This window comes from Dendrobates tinctorius, unplaced genomic scaffold, assembly GCF_039654945.1.
Source record: "Dendrobates tinctorius isolate UK_male_01 unplaced genomic scaffold, ASM3965494v1 ptg000074l, whole genome shotgun sequence".
Taxonomy (NCBI): Eukaryota; Metazoa; Chordata; class Amphibia; order Anura; family Dendrobatidae; genus Dendrobates; species Dendrobates tinctorius.
Window position 1 is genome coordinate 1,269,820 of NW_027361742.1, and position 16,702 is coordinate 1,286,521.

Sequence of the window (16,702 nt, forward strand, 5' to 3'; positions counted from 1 at the left end):
TTTTTTGCGGGAAAAACGCGCTGCAAAAAAAAGCAAGTGTGAAACTAGCCTAAGAGGCCCATGCTTATTAATGAATCAGGCTCACCTAAATAGTGGTGTGCGCCTCGCCACTAATCTTAGTTCAGTCACATACTGGAGTAAGATGTGTGGCATAAGATATGCCACAGCTCATCAACAATTATTATTATTTATTTATATAGCGCCATTAATTCCATGGTGCTGTACATGAGAAGGGGGGGGTTACATACAAAGTTATAGATATCGTTAACAGTAAACAAATTTACAATGACAGAGGGGAGAGGACCCTGTCCTTGTGGATTTACATTCTACGGGATAGTGGGGAAGAGACAGAAGGTCGGGGGTGCAGCAGCTCTGGTGGTGATGAGGCGGCAGCTCGGGCGGTGGTGAGGCGGCAGAATGGTTATTGCAGGCTGTAAGCTTTCCTGAAAAGATGGGTTTTCAGGTTCAGTTTGAAGGATCCGAGGGTGGTAGATAACCGGACGTGTTGAGGCATGGAGTTCCAGAGGATGGGGGATATTCGGGCTTGTGTCGCCAAGCCACATCCTCCCCAGCTCTGCTCATTTTGCCCAAAACTGGTGGGAAAACAATAAAAGTCGCTAGATTGTAACGCAACCTCGCATTGTGCAAAAAATGTGCAACTTTTTAAAGTGTTTAACTCGAGATTTCTGACTTAAATACTTTGATGCATTGGGGCCCATAACTCATATGTTTGCACTTTTATTCCGTTTCACCGAATTGCATATAGCAGTGATACTGGAGCAATTTGCCAGTAGAATGTGAGAGATGAAAATCGAAAAGTCTGATATCATCACCTCGTGAAACACTTACATGCCGATCAAATGGATACTATGGATTGAAATGACCCATGTAACTGCTGCAGTGCTAGTAGCTGGCAATTATTATTAGTGACTGGGACAAAATACAGATGTTATTACACCTTTCTAATAGCTGTTGTGTAAGGATATTACTACCTTAGTTAAGAAATATCAGCCGTTCATTCATGGCCCTAGATGAAAATACTTTAGATTACAAAACTATTCATATATAAATGGTATACAGTATATAAATGTATAGTGTGCAAATACGTAACGTATTATTTCAGATTGCTTCTCTAATGTTCTTACTTCATTCACAGCACCGTGCATGCCCACCAACGTTGAAACCAACATAGACTGCTCGGCACTGGACCTCATAAATATTACCTGGTCTCCTAGCAGAGGGGCAGTATCCTATGCAGTGGTGGCCACAGGGAATAATGGACACACTCTGTCATGTAACACAACCACAAATATGTGTGCTATCGTAGGCGCTCGCTGTGGATATTCTTATGCAGTGTTGGTTACATCCTGGAACTCACAGTGCGGCAGTGATGCTGCCACCAAAGCTACTATTGAGACAGGTGATCAAATAAAGTACCTTCTTAGCTAATGCAATTTGTAGGCTGATCAGATACTGTGTTTCATTTCTAATTACTACTTAGGCCTCATTCAGACATCCGTTTTTTATGGATAGCACTCGTACGTATGATAGATTATGGGACTGTTCACATGTCTGATTTCCACGGTACGAGTGGTCTGTATAAAATAGCTGAGACATCAGTCGGATCAAAATCGGCAACGCAAGTCTGAGTCCGTAGAAAAAATCAGACTGCTCTCAGACATTCGAGTACAGTCTGATTTTCAGATTGTCAGTATCACAATACAGCTGTCAGGTGACCCAGGACCAGGTGCTCCTTCCCTGACTCTACTACTAGGGGGAGCCATAGCTAACCCTATTCCCCGGGATACTTCTGAAGGTGAAGATGCCAGGGCCTGCACCCTTGCCTTATCTACTGACTTAGCCCCCCGTCTGTTCTCTTCCCCACCCAGGGAAGAGGGGCACTACTGTGCACCGTAGGACACCAACCAGACAAACAAGGCTACACAAACAAGGGTTAACAGAAAACTCCGGGCATACAAAATATTCACTCACATATAACAGAGGGATGCATCGGGGAGTGGAGGATGGGGAATAAACAAAAGTAAAGAAGGGAAGGGAATTACCACACGGCCACACTATCAGTATTTCACATCAGTATTTGTAAGCCAAAACCCGGAGTGGGTCTAACATGCAGAATTTATGCACTTGTTTCTATTATACCTTGTCCTCTGATTGTTCCTCACCTGGTTTTGGCTTACAAATGCTGAGAAAAAATACTGAACAAATACTGATAGTGTGGCCATAGCCTTAGGCTGGAGACACACTAGCAATTTTAAAATCGGTCTGATTTTGATGCAGGAGAGTCGGACGAGTGTAATGCAAGTGTCATGCGTGTGTCATGTGTTTTTTTATGAGTACAATCCGAATTCTCACACCTAGCACCCGATTTACATCAGAATGCAGTGCAATTGCTATCTGATTGCAATGCGATTTTAATATGACAATTTTTCACGGTGATCTGCTGTGAAGACACTAAGCTTGAACTGCGGTCACCTCATCACTGGCATTTTCCCATGGTCCAGAGGTGACTGCAGTTCAGCCCGGCTCGGAGGGCAGCCTCAATGACATCACCACAATTCTCATTCACCAGTGGTTTTCAGCCGAGACAGTCGCATCTTGGCACCGTCCAGGTTGAAAATTGTATATCCCTCAGACATGGATTACAGCGTGGGACAGAATGACGAACAGGTATGGTATATTGTTGGTTTTTAATTTTACTTTAATTACAGTAGATCGAGGGCTTCGCAGTAAATAGGTGACTTTCATTTGTTCATTTTCATAGATTTTTTATTTATTATTACTTTTATCAGATTCAAGTTATTTCTGTCACTATTGTGGGTTTTTCTGTCATTAAACAAGGGGTACCAACAATTTTTACCATGTGTATATATAATAGATAGATACATAGATACATACTGCAGATAGAATAAAAGCCAGCAATTCATCTGCCACGTACAGTATAATAGTATAATTACAAAGTGACAAGTTAGAATACAATACTGTAAATACACATAGAATAGATGTGAATATATATATACAGCTTTGGCAAAAATTAAGAGACCACTGCCCAGTTTTATAAATATCAACTTCTCTACATGTCTGACAGCCATTCCATTCCAGTGTCAGTTGAATTCCAACCAGAAAACACCTCATTCTACTTAATGTGCTTCTGATCACCTGAACCAAATCTTATTTAATGAAAGAAAGTATAAAAAACCCTGCTGTGGTGTTCACAATCCTCTTGCAATACGACAAGCTGGATGGCAAAACAAATGCTAGTAATATCCCAAGAGTAATAGGAATGAAAAAATAACTTTTAACCATGCCAAAGGAGTTGAAAAGAAAAGTCTTGAGTGAGGAAAAGAAGGGCTCCATTCTGGCTTTACTAGAAGAGGGATACAGTGAGCGTCATGTTGCCTCCATTCTTAAAATTTCTAAGACGGCAGTCCATTACAACAAGGTCAAGCAGCAGACAATGGAGACAACAAAGCTACAGACCGGAAGAGGGCAAAAACGACTCTCCACTGATCGGGATGACCATCATCTTATTCAAATGTCACTCAGCAACCACAGGATGACATCAAGTGACCTACAAAAGGAATGGCAAATGGCAGCCGGGGTGAAGTGCACGGCAAGAACAGTTTGTAAGAGGCTTCTAGAGGCAGGGCTCAAGTCATGTAAAGCTAGAAAAAAGCCTTTCATCAACGAGAAGCAAAGGAGAGCCAGGCTGAAGTTTGCCAAAGACCATAAGGATTGGACCATAGAGGACTGGAGTAATATAATCTTCTCTGATGAGTCTAATTTTCAGCTTTGCCCAACACCTGGTCATCTAATGGTAGACGGAGACATGTAGAGGCGTACAAGTCACAGTGTCTTGCACCCACTGTGAAATTTGGTGGAGGATCGTTGATGATCTGGGGATGCTTCTGGCGATGGAATTGAGCAGGTTAATCTTTGCAAAGGACATATGAATCAAGCCGCATACAAGGGTAACCTGGAAAAAAAGTTGATTCCTTCTGCTCAGGCAATGTTTCCCAACTCTGAGGACTGTTTTTTCCAACAGGACAATGCACCAAGCCACACAGCTAGGCCAATCAATGTGTGGATGAAGGACCACCACATCAAATCCCTGTCATGGCCAGCCCAATCACCAGACCTGACCCCATTAAAAACCTCTGTAATGTAATCAAGATGAAGATGGATAGTCATAAGCCATCAAACAAAAAAGAACTGCTTACATTTTTGTACCAGAAGTGGCATAAGGTCACCCAAAAGCAGTGTGAAAGACTGGTGGAAAGCATGCAAAGACACATGAAAGCTGTGATTAAAAATCGTGGTTATTCCACAAAATATTGATTTCTAAACTCTTCCTTAGTATTGTTGTTTCTAAATGATTATGAACTTGTTTTCTTAGCATTATTTGAGGTCTGCAAGCACTGCACTTTTTTTGTAATTTTGACCATTTCTCATTTTCTGAAAATAAATACAAAATTTAGGGCTTGGAAATTTGGAGACATGTCAGTAGTTTATAGAATAAAAGAGCAATTTACATTTTACTCAAAAATATACCTAGAAAGAGAAAAATCAGACAAAGTGGAAATTTTGCAGTGGTCTCTTAATTTTTGCCAGAGCTGTATATGTCAGTGACACATACACACATATAATAATAATAATAATAATAATAATCTTGACCGCATATGGCGACTACAGTTTTTCCCTTTTTTTCCCAATACCTACCCAGCTCCCAGTATCCCCCCACTCCTAAAATAACACACACTACAATTTTAAATTCTTTGGATAATTTTGGCCACAGTGACCGATTTTATTAACGAACAATAACATTAACAATAAACATCAAAAATATTAATCATAATGCAAATAATATGAGGGGAGGGTTCTTGGAGCTAAAAGATCTGGCTATAAAACCTTTTTTGCCCAAAAACCAATGTAAAAACTCGACCACCATGTTACCCTCAGCCGTCCAGCCCAGCTCGAGGGCACCGTAACTCACGTTCCGGGAGACTAACCACCAGCGCTCCCGAGGTAAAAACCCCGTCCAGAGCCCATAACCAAAAAGCCAGATCCCCCATACCATTTTAAAACTGTCGGGAATATTACTTCCAACTCCTTCCCTGACCAATCACCGCCAACTCCAAGAACCCCACCCCTCGCCCCGTAGCCACTGTGACGACAGCAACAACAACGCCTCGTATGGATTTTCACCAAAAATTCCTCTTACACTTTACATATCTATCTATTTAATTTATTGTGTATATATATATATATATATATATATATATATATATATATATATATATATATATATATATATATATATATATATACACACACGTGAATCCCCTAATCCCTCAACTCTGTACTACCGCACAACAGGGAGGGTGGGTGGGTCTTCTCTCCTCTGCTACCAATGATGAAGTGTGGCTTTTCCCGCACTTTTTCCCACTATCCAGGCTGCCCCCACCCCGAACTCCTCTCCTGGCCCATCCCAGCCAATCATTTCGAACCGGCCATAACAAATTTAAAACTTGCCCGCCCATTGCAGTCATGGGTAGCTTCCTTTAGGCTATTCCCTCCCCAGCCCCCTTCTTGAACGCATATGGCGACTACAGTTTTTCCCTTTTTTTCCCAATACCTACCCAGCTCCCAGTATCCCCCCACTCCTAAAATAACACACACTACAATTTTAAATTCTTTGGATAATTTTGGCCACAGCGACCGATTTTATTAACGAACAATAACATTAACAATAAACATCAAAAATATTAATCATAATGCAAATAATATGAGGGGAGGGTTCTTGGAGCTAAAAGATCTGGCTATAAAACCTTTTTGGCCCAAAAACCAATGTAAAAACTCGACCACCATGTTACCCTCAGCCGTCCAGCCCAGCTCGAGGGCACCATAACTCCCGTTCCGGGAGACTAACCACCAGAGCTCCCGAGGTAAAAACCCCGTCCAGAGCCCATAACCAAAAAGCCAGATCCCCCATACCATTTTAAAACTGTCGGGAATATTACTTCCAACTCCTTCCCCGACCAATCACCGCCAACTCCAAGAACCCCACCCCCCGCCAACCACGAACAGCCCTGACCACCTCAGGCTCGTGAGTGCCCCAAAACCACCAAGGCCCTCTCAATCCCCTCCTGGATTGCCAATGCCCACAAATCAACACCAATAGAATTTAAATGAACCCCATCGTCCAGCCAAAAATTACCGACACCTGCCTCCAACTCAAAGTGCCTAACGCTAATTCCCCCATTTCTAGACACAAACCCCGACACTGCCCAATTCAATTTTACCCTAGCCCGGTTAATCCCCTTTAAAGACCTCACTTGCCTCCACCTCTTCCTAGGTACCACGTCCGACCATACCGTCACCACGTTCGGGAAAGACGTCCACAATCTTAAAAAATCGGAACGTATGTCCCTAATTAGTTCCCTCACCGGCCTGACCCCTAAATCGTTACCCCGCGTGTATGACAATAACGCCGGGGGTTCTGTCCAGGCGTGCGGACTTGGCTAATTCCGGTAGCACCCTGCTCCACACCATACCTCGGAAACCCAACCAACGGACCAGAACCTGCTCCCTCCTAAAGCCCAATTGCCTACCATCTGGCCACGCGTCAGCCAGTAGCGCACCCCAATACACATACGAGTGTCCAAATATCCAGGCAAGAAAGGGGTCGCCACCTGAAAAAACATAACAGATTATGGAAAAACACAGTCCTGGACATATAACCACCACAATTAACGTCGAACATAAAGTAAATAGCGATCCGACTGCCACCTCCCAATTCCTTTGATCGCCTCCGCCCCAGGCCAAGACTGTCCGCTTCAGTTGCAGCCCCGATCCTAAAAGAATGGGACCCATACCTATCCAGGGGAAGGCCCAATTCTAACAATCCCTTCTTCAAGACCGCAATGAACTGGAAGCGAGACAAATAGGTGCCATCTGCATGGCACAAAAGAGGACCCGCCCTACCTGCCCACACATCCCAATATGATTTCAAACAACTGCGTGGGCACATTACTGCCCCTTCGACTCGGCCCAAAACTACTCGTCTGCCCTTACCCAATTGATCAGTTTTTGAACGCCGAATCCAAAAAACAATGCCCCCCGACCAAAATTCCACGTCTTCTGCCAGCACCCCACCGGCTGAAACCTTGCTGCCTGACACCACCTCACCAATGTGCATTGCTCCAAAAAAGGCCAAAGAAAAAGCCAACCTAAATAGCGCCAATTCGAATCCAGAAGTACAAATACCCTCCAGGAGTCTGCCTAAACTTTCCAACATACTAAACGAAATAGGCCTTCTCTTGTCACAAGCTTTTTTACCCCTGCGAAACCCCCTCAAAGCCTGTCTTATCAAAAAAGTTTTGGTCACATCCGTCATTCCCTGTAATTTAAAACCGAAAGCCAAACCCGCTACAAACTTGTTTACCTTAGCAGCAGACCAACTGCTGTCGGCCGCCCTCCCAATTAAAAACAATACCGCTAACATCCTATCCTCCTCGCTACTAACCTCGCCCCATTCCGCCATCCAACTCTGCCATACTCGCCACGAAGATTCATAGGCTGACCATGTCTGATGCGTTAACGATTCCCGAATCAGTCTTCTCGCTCTTCCATAATCACCTTCCACAGATGAGAAAGGCATTCCACGCCCGTGGCATCCGCTCCTGGCGCCAGCTCTCGAAAACGCCCCCACTGAAAACAAGACAAAGAGTCTGCTATTGAATTCGTAACACCGGGCACATGCACTGCGGAAATCCCTGTATTCAACGCCAAACAACGAAGCACCAAAACCCTAACCAACCTGATCACAGGGGGAGAAGAGGCAGTCAAACTGTTAATCACCACCACTACACTTGCGTTGTCGCAATGAAAACGCACTCTCCGATTCGCGAACATGGGACCCCACACGAAAACAGCTACCACAATAGGAAACAGTTCCAACAACGCCAAGTTTTTTGTAAGGCCCAACAACTTCCATGCCGGAGGCCACCGCCCCACGCTCCACTTTCCCTTGCAGTAGGCGCCGTAACCAAAGCCGCCCGCTGCATCCGTATAAATCTCAAAATCAAAATTGCTCAAAGTCTCCTGCATCAACGACCGACCGTTGTAATTCCGCAAAAAACGCTGCCAAACCATCAAATCCTCCCTATGCTCCTTAGTCAAACGAACATAATGGTGCGGAGCCTTAACTCCAGCCGTCGCACCAGCCAGGCGACGAGAAAAAATGCGACCCATAGGCTTGATCCTACAGGCAAAGTTCAATCTCCCCAATAAAGATTGCAACTCCTTCAGGGTCACTTTCCGCAACTTCGCAATCCTATCAACCTCCTGTTTCAACAACGACAACTTGTCCTCTGGCAAACGACACTCCATCCTTTCCGAATCGACGATTATGCCCAAAAAACTTATAACCGTCTTAGGGCCTTCAGTCTTCTCTGATGCCAGCGGCACCCAAAAGTGCTCAGCCACCCAAACCATGGCTGCCAGCGCGTTCCTACACAACGGTGAATCCGGGGGACCGATAAAAAGAAAATCATCCAGATAATGAATGATCGATTGTATGCCTGGAACATCCCTTACCGCCCATTCCAAAAAAGTACTAAACATCTCAAACAATGAACACGAAATCGCGCAACCCATCGGCAAACACCTATCGAGGTAGAAACTCCCGTTCCAAAAACAACCCAACAGCGGGATACTTTCTGCATGAACCGGCAGTAACCGAAACGCGGACTCAATGTCTGTCTTTGCCAACAGAGCCCCTGAACCATACCGACGCACCCAAAGCACCGCCGTATCAAAGGAGGTATACTCCACGGAACACAACTCTCTATTAATACCGTCATTAACTGACAAACCTTTTGGGTATGACAAATGCTGAATCAAACGAAACTTGTTCGGCTCCTTCTTCGGAACTACCCCCAAAGGGGAAACAACTACACCCGCTACCGGAGCCGTGGGGAACGGACCAGCCATCCTACCCAATTCCACTTCTTTTTTTAACTTCGCATCCACCACCTCCGCATGCATCATTGCCGAACGCAAATTTTTGAACGAAACAGGAACCACATGGCCGGGAGGTGGAATATTGAAGCCCTCAACAAAACCGTTCCAAAGAACACTTGCCTCCGCCCGAGCTGGGTACCTATTTAGAAAGGGGGCCATCTCTTGAACTCTCACCGGACTCTCCCCCTTGACCGGCACCCACGTTCGGCTTACCGTTTCCTTTTTAAAAACATTTTGAAGCCCCGTGCGAGCTGCCATTGCAGTGTGAGTACACATGCTTGAACTTGCAGCTGTTCCCATACTTACACTGCCCATCATTAAATTGCCAGCATGTACCCGACTTTTCTCTTCCTCCCTGGGTTGCCTGACCACCGCTTCCGTGACCTGCTTGCTGACTGCCGCCGCCCCCGCTCCCGTGAAAGGACTGCCCATACCTCACCGGAGCCATCACCTTCAGCCACAGCTCGATATCCTTCTGATCTCACTTTATCTCTGGCCTTACCGCCTTCCTCTGTCTAAACTGCTCGTCATATCGCAGCCACGCCTGCCCCCCATAAATACGATGCGCCTCCCCAATAGCGTCTAAATAACAAAACAATCCAGAACAATTGTCCGGAGACTTTTCACCTATGACACTTGCCAAAATAGCGAATGCCTGCATCCAGTTCACAAAAGTCTGTGGAATCAGTCGCCACCTCCTCTTTTCCTCCTCTTCCTTTTTACTATCATCCTTCTTCCCCTTATCCAGGTTAAATTTTTCCAATGGAAGAAGGGAAAATATCTCCACGTACTCATCCCGCCAGATCTTTTCTTTTACTTATTTCTTTAAATGGGCACCCAAAGGCCCCTCAAAACACACATAAACCTCCGCCTTAGCCCTATCGTCCAGTTTTATCTTATCACCCTTATCTGTCTCTGTCTGCACCGAGACAGATACCCCCGCCGATGCCCCCGCGTTGCATTCGACTGAGCGTAGCGCCTCACCTACTGGCTGGTTGCCGGAACCGCGACCCACTAACCATGCCCCCGCCGGGGATGGAGCTGCTTCCCCAACTACCCCCCCTCCAGTCTCCTCAATATTTGTGACATATTGTCCAAAATATCCCTCAGCCCGGGCACTTCAGCCCCGGTAGGCCCACTAAGCCCCTCTGCTCCCTAGCATCTCCCATCCTACCCCCAACATCCTGCGATACAGCCCCTGCGGGCGACAGACAAGACATGGAGCCATACTCACATAGCTGCGCGGGTGCTGTGTCCCCACCAGCTGGATATCCAGAATCCTGACGTCCTCCGTGATCCCGATGCACGCTCTGCTGCTCACGGCCCGCGCCCCTGGCCTCCTCGTCACCAGGGGGGACCCAAGCTCGCGAATCACGGTGCTCTCTGGAACTCCCGCCTGAGCGGGACCTGCGACGGTCCCTGGACCCGGACCAGCCTGACCGGTCCATAGCATCCTCCGACCGACTGCTAGACATCAGCTCGTGACTGCCCGCCGCTCCCTCTGTTCTCCATGATGTGCTGGGACCAGGCAGGGCATCCTCACACTGACCCCTCCTGCCCGCCGCTCTCTCTGCCCTCCGTGCTGTACTAGGGCCAGGCAGGGAGTCCTCACGCTGCTCCCTCCCGCCCGCCGTCCCCTCTGCCCTCCATGCTGCGTTGGGGCCAGGCAGGGCGTCTTCACACTGCCCCCTCCTGCCCGTCGCACCACTCCGTCTGGCGCCCCGACTGGCAGGCACCCCGAAGCGATCCTCTTCACAGGGGGCACCTGCCACATCACCCGCTGCCGCCGTCCATCCTGGCGCCGCCCGCTGCCGTCCTCGCCGCTGTGAAGGAGACCTGCCGCGGCCTGCTCCTCCCAGGGGCCGGCTAGGCACCGCGTGCCCCGCGATGCTTCGGCTCCCGCCCGCGACGTCACATCCGGTCTGGCCTGCTGGTAGTGTGCGGCTCCCGGTTTTTGGCTACAAGCCGACAGGCCGGCTGGGCGGATTCCTGCCGGGACGGGCGCTGAGAGGGGAAGCAGCCCTGGCGCTTGTGCCGCCCGCAGGGTCCCTGGAGGGGCTCCGCAGCCGTCGCCTGCTGCGCGCTGTCACCTCCGGTGACAGCCTTTCAGGGGGCCTGGTCCTTCTTCCACGCCGGCTGGTTCCTGGTGGATCCGCCACCCTGAGGAGGGAGGACAGCTGTGTTTGGAGCCAACCTCCCCTCCTGGAACGGGCCGCATCTTGGAGTCTGGAAAACAGCTGCTCCACGGTCTCAATCGTCTTGTGAGCTGACAGGTGGGTCTTCTCTCCTCTGCTACCGATGATGAAGTGTGGCTTTTCCCGCACTTTTTCCCACTATCCAGGCTGCCCCCACCCCGAACTCCTCCCCTGGCCCATCCCAGCCAATCATTTCGAACCGGCCATAACAAATTTAAAACTTGCCTGCCCATTGCAGTCATGGGGGGCTTCCTTTAGGCTGTGCCCTCCCCAGCCCCCTTCTTTATTTTTATATAGCGCTAACATATTCCGCAGCGCTTTACAGTTTGCACACATGATCATCACTGTCCCCAATGGGACTCACAATCTAAATTCCCTATCATATATGTATTTATATTGCATAGATAAATAGAATAAAAGCCGGCAATTCATCTACCATGTTCTGTAAAATCACAGCAGGAGCCGAGAGGATAGAAGCGATGAATTTCGTACAGTAAATGCAAATGGAATAGTTGTATATAGATGTCAGTGACAAATACAATTAGTACAGTGTATGTGCAAATTACTGTACATGTATTTAATTAATAAAAGATTATTATTTTTTGGAAAAAAATGGTGTGGGCTCCTGCGCAATTTTCATAACCAGCAGAGCGAAAGCCAACTGCTGGGGGCAGATGTTTATAGCCTGGGAAGGGGGTAATACACATGGAGCTTACCAGGCTATTAATATCAGCTCACAAGTGTATACTTAGCCTTCACTGGTTATTAAAATGGGGGAGACCCCAAAAAATTAAAAGATGTGGGGTCCTCCTATAATTAATAACCAGCAAAGGCTATGCAGACAGCTACGGGCTGATATTAATAGCCTAGGAAGGGTCCATGGATACTGGTTTTCCCCAGGCTAAAAACATCAACTCTCAGCTGCCCCAGAAAAGTCACATCTCTAAGATGCACCAATTCTGGCACTTAACCTCGCTCTTCCCACTTCCCTTGTAGCGGTGGCAAGTGGGGTGATAGTTGGGGGGATTGATGTCACCTTTGTATTGTCAGGCGACATCTAGCCCCGTGGTTAATAATGGAGAGGCGTCAATAAGGCGTCATTATTTTTTTCAGAAAAATAATCTTTTATTATTTAAATACATGTATAGTAATTTGCACACACACTGTACTAACTGTATTTGTCACTGACATCTATATATCTACCTATTCTATGTGTATTTATTGTATGTAATCCATCTCTTCTATCCTATCGGCTCCTGCAGTGATTTTACAGAACACGTCAGATGAATTGCTGGCTTTTCTTCTATCAATGTAATATAAACACATATACAGCTTTGGCAAAAATTTAGAGACCACCACATCAAAACCCTGTCATGGGCAGCCCATTCTCCAGACCTGAACCCCATTGAAAACTTCTGGAATGTAATCAAGAGGATGATGGATAGTCACAAGCCATCAAACAAAGAAGAACTGCTTAAATTGTTGTGCCAGAAGCAATGTGAAAGACTGGTGGTAAGTGGGTCGCCCTCTCACAGCCAGGGCAGCGGGGTACTTGGTACCGGGCCGGTGTCAAGGCGAGAATGTGTCACAGCAGCGGTGACCCGGTCCGTGGCCCTGGGCGCCCAATATCAATGGCGGTGATGTTAAAGTTTATTAGAATAGTTCGTGACGCCACCCGTGGTGTTTGGCAAGCAAGATGTTGAGCCAACGCTGCATGCAGATCCGCTGGGACTGATGGTGTGGTGCAGCAAAGATGGTGTAGCTCCCCACAGGTGGAGCTGTAGTCCCAGGGCAGTGTAGGTGCAATGGATGAGGAGAGGCGCGGAATGGTATAGATGTTGTTACCCAGGTGTAGCGGTGCTGGAATAACTGGAGGACGCCAGGGTGTGCGGTTCCAAGGCTTTACTCACTGTTTGCAGTTCACACATGCCTGCCTCCGAACTGAGTTCTCCAGGTCAGGGCTCCAGCCAACCTCCAGGTCAGATAGGGTTCTCCCTTCCACACTCCACCAATATGTACCTTACTGAACGACTCCTCCAATGCGCCTTTAGGTGCGAAGCACTCCAGTACATAGTTACCCTGGAATGCCTCTCTCTAGGTGTTCCTAGTCTCTACTTGTATGACAGACAGCTGTAGCCTGCTTCGGGGACTCCTCACTGCGTCCCGGCTCTCTATTCAGTTGCTGTTGTGTCCCAAGTCTATGATGGGAGCAAGGCGTTAGTGGCTCACTACTCCTCTGGTGTCTGTTGCTGGACATAAAGATCCAATCAACCTCGGGGACCGGGCCCCGGCCTTTGCGCTCTGGACTGGAAGGGCTCTATATCTTTCTTCAACCAGCTTCCCACCGTCCTTCTATTCTCCTTCGTTCCGATCTGTTCTATCTCTCTTATGGAAGGTTAGGTTATCAATCTTATCAGTCTCTTCCTCTGGTCTTTCTCGTGCCAGCAGCCCAGATCACTGGGACCTGCTGCAGCACGTCCTTCAGACACCCATCTTCACTCTTCTCTCTCTCACTCCAACTAACCAACTAACTCTCACTCTTCCCACTCTTTTGTATCATCTCACTCCACCCGCCTCCCAGCACATCTCGTGTTACGAAGCAGGGTTCCACGAGGGGTGCTCTGCTAACCCCCAGCCTGAAGCTGTTAGGTGGCCCCACTGAACTATCCTGTGTGTGGAATGCAGGTGTGGAGCGTGGCCAGGAGTTCCCACCTTACATGGATGGTGGGGCACTACACCTTAGGAGAAGGTGCAGTACCTCTGTGGCGACTGAATCCTCAAGGGCGCCACACAAGCATGTCAAGACGCATGAAAGCTGTGATTAAAAATCATGGTTATTCCACAAAATATTCATTTCTGAACTCTTCCTGAATTAAAACATTAGTATTGTTGTTTCTAAATGATTATGAACTTGTTTTCTTTGCATTATTTGAGGTCTGAAAGCACTGTTTTTTGTAATTTTAAACATTTCTCCTTTTCAGAAAAAAAACAGCTCAATTTATTGATTGGAAATTCAGAGACATGTTGTCAGAAGTTTGTAGACTAAAAGAACAATTTACATTTTACTCAAAAATATACCTATAAAGAGAAAAATCAGACAAACTGAACATTTTGAAGAGGTCTCTTAATTTTTGCCAGAGCTGTATATATGTGTGTGTCCCTGACATCTATTTATCTATGTATTCTATGTGTATGTACCTATTCTATCTATTCTTTTCTAACCTATCACTGTGATTTTATTGTATGCAGCACATGAATTGCCAGCTTCTCAAAGGACACTGGTGCGTAAAAATTGGACAGCACTCGCATGGTCCAAATGCCGTGTGATTTTTTTTTTTTTCTTGCACCCATAGGGTTGCTTTGGCGAGTCTCGGTGACAATCGCTGCATGCTGAGATTTTACATGCACGCTGAATACACACGAGAAAATAAATGGTGTTGTCAGCTGCCCCATATATTAACACTGGTCCGAGTGCTATGCGATGTTTTCTCGCATAGCACTAGTCTGTATTCCACGGTAGTGTGCCTCCAGCCTTACAAACCATGTAACAATCATAGATAACTCCTCCAACACTCCTTCTCATATGAACACCTCATCCTCCTGAAGCCATGCAGCAAATGCTAGCTCTGACATGGATTTGCATCAGAGCCCAGATTATAAAGGGGAAGGGAGTGGCTAACTGGGTTCAGCTGCAAGCTCAGAGTTTTCCAACATTTTCTGCCAAAAGGCATAAACACCATTAAAATGAACGAGAAGTGATTCTTCTCAGCGCCGGAGTAGAAGCAATCAGACGCTGCTGTCTTCTGGCTCCACACTGTCACAGTAACCCCGTGACAGTCAAAATGGAGAAGATGGAGAAACTTTTTTTTCTCCACATATGAGAAAAAATGATGATACTCAGCCCACACTCTGATCAAAGTCTGATCAAAATAATTGGTCCATTTTTTTCATACGTGGAAAAAACTGATGTCTGGTTAAGACCTTATTCCAAGACAACATGGGAAAATGCCGCTGCTTCTATACTGGGGTCTGTGCATGTATTAACACAATCGGGTGAAGTCATGCCGGTGCTCACAGTATCCTAACTATTCTAACTAGCCCCCCTGAGGAAGGAGTCCGCTCCAAAATGCGTGTCGGGGTGGCATGGTGGACCACAGCATAACCCGCTGCTGCAAGCTGTTCACTTTTGTTACCCATGCGGTCTCTCTTTTTATGTCTGTTAATCAGGATTATAATTTTGTGATATATGGGCCATCATTTCTATATATTCTATATCTTTTCTGGATCCCCTTCAAAGGACCGTATCAATAGTAATAATAATAAGGAAATAATAAGTACAGATAGGGGATTAAATCCAGTATACAGACTTAGACAACATAATCAGTGTGATCAGCTCACCCACCAAGAGACTCGACACGTGTTTCACCACAGCTTCGTCAGGGGTGATGTGCTTTCTGAGACAAATGTGTATGTCCTGCCTCTGTGAACAGGTGCTTCACGTGAATGCTGGGTTTGATTGTGAAGCCAGATCAGGTAGTGCTACTGGCTCTGTGGATGACTCTACAGTAGTGTGGCTCCTCCATCTCGCTGACCCCATTAAGGTCATGATTGTTCCTCCTCTGTTGGAAGTCCTAATCACTCTCACTCATCCAATATAAATGAATAGATCAGAATTAAAGCTTCCTCGTATAACCTAGCCACAATGACCTGTTCCGTAATGAATGTGTCTCATTTCTGTGCAGTTCCATGTACTCCAGATGTGGTGGAGGTGAATATTGACTGTTTGAAATATGAAGCTCTGGTATCCTGGCATGAAAACAACATCCACCCGACCTATCATACAGCAGTCGCCATTGATCCCTTGGGAAGTGAGCTTTTCTGTGATGGCTTTAACACCTCTTGTCAAATCTCGGGCCTGGAGTGTGGATTGGAGTACAGCTTTCATGTTTATTCTTCTAACCGACAGTGCAAGTCATTAAACAGCGTGGTCCTCAAATCCTGGACAGGTCAGTACTTAGGAAGACATTCTTTAAAATGTTGTTAACAACATATGCAGACTTGTTGGTATTTTTGGATGGCAGGTTTAGGCTTAGAACAACCCTCAGTTTACATGGAATGCCAAAAGTGGCGCTAGAAAACCAAAATTATGGACAGAATCTTTTTATGCTAATGGAGTTTATGATTCACACCTTAAAGGGGTTATCCCACCAACATCATTCACCACTCATCCACAGCATATCTGATAAATATATAATTTGTGGAAAACTGTCCTCTGGCACCCCACTGACCATGGGAATGGGGGCTCCATATCCCCCCATATAAATTAAGCTCTATGGTGTGTGACTACTGCTCCATTCACTGTCTGTGGGAGGAAAGGTTACACATGTACTCCCATAGACTCATAGAAGTGAATAGAGCGGTTATCATGCATGAGGGCTACTGTTCACACTGGACTTCCTTGACGC

General features: G+C 46.6%; 1 protein-coding gene across 2 annotated transcripts in view; it reads left to right on the forward strand.

Moving 5' to 3' along the window:
• LOC141096332 (uncharacterized) overlaps positions 1–16,702 on the forward strand; it is a 161,956-nt gene that overhangs the window by 108,658 nt on the left and 36,596 nt on the right. For both annotated transcript variants that reach the window (XM_073582864.1, XM_073582863.1), the window contains exons 14-15: positions 1,157–1,420; positions 15,980–16,243. In XM_073582864.1, coding sequence (XP_073438965.1) covers positions 1,157–1,420; positions 15,980–16,243 — 528 coding nt within the window. The remainder of the gene's footprint in view (positions 1–1,156; positions 1,421–15,979; positions 16,244–16,702) is intronic.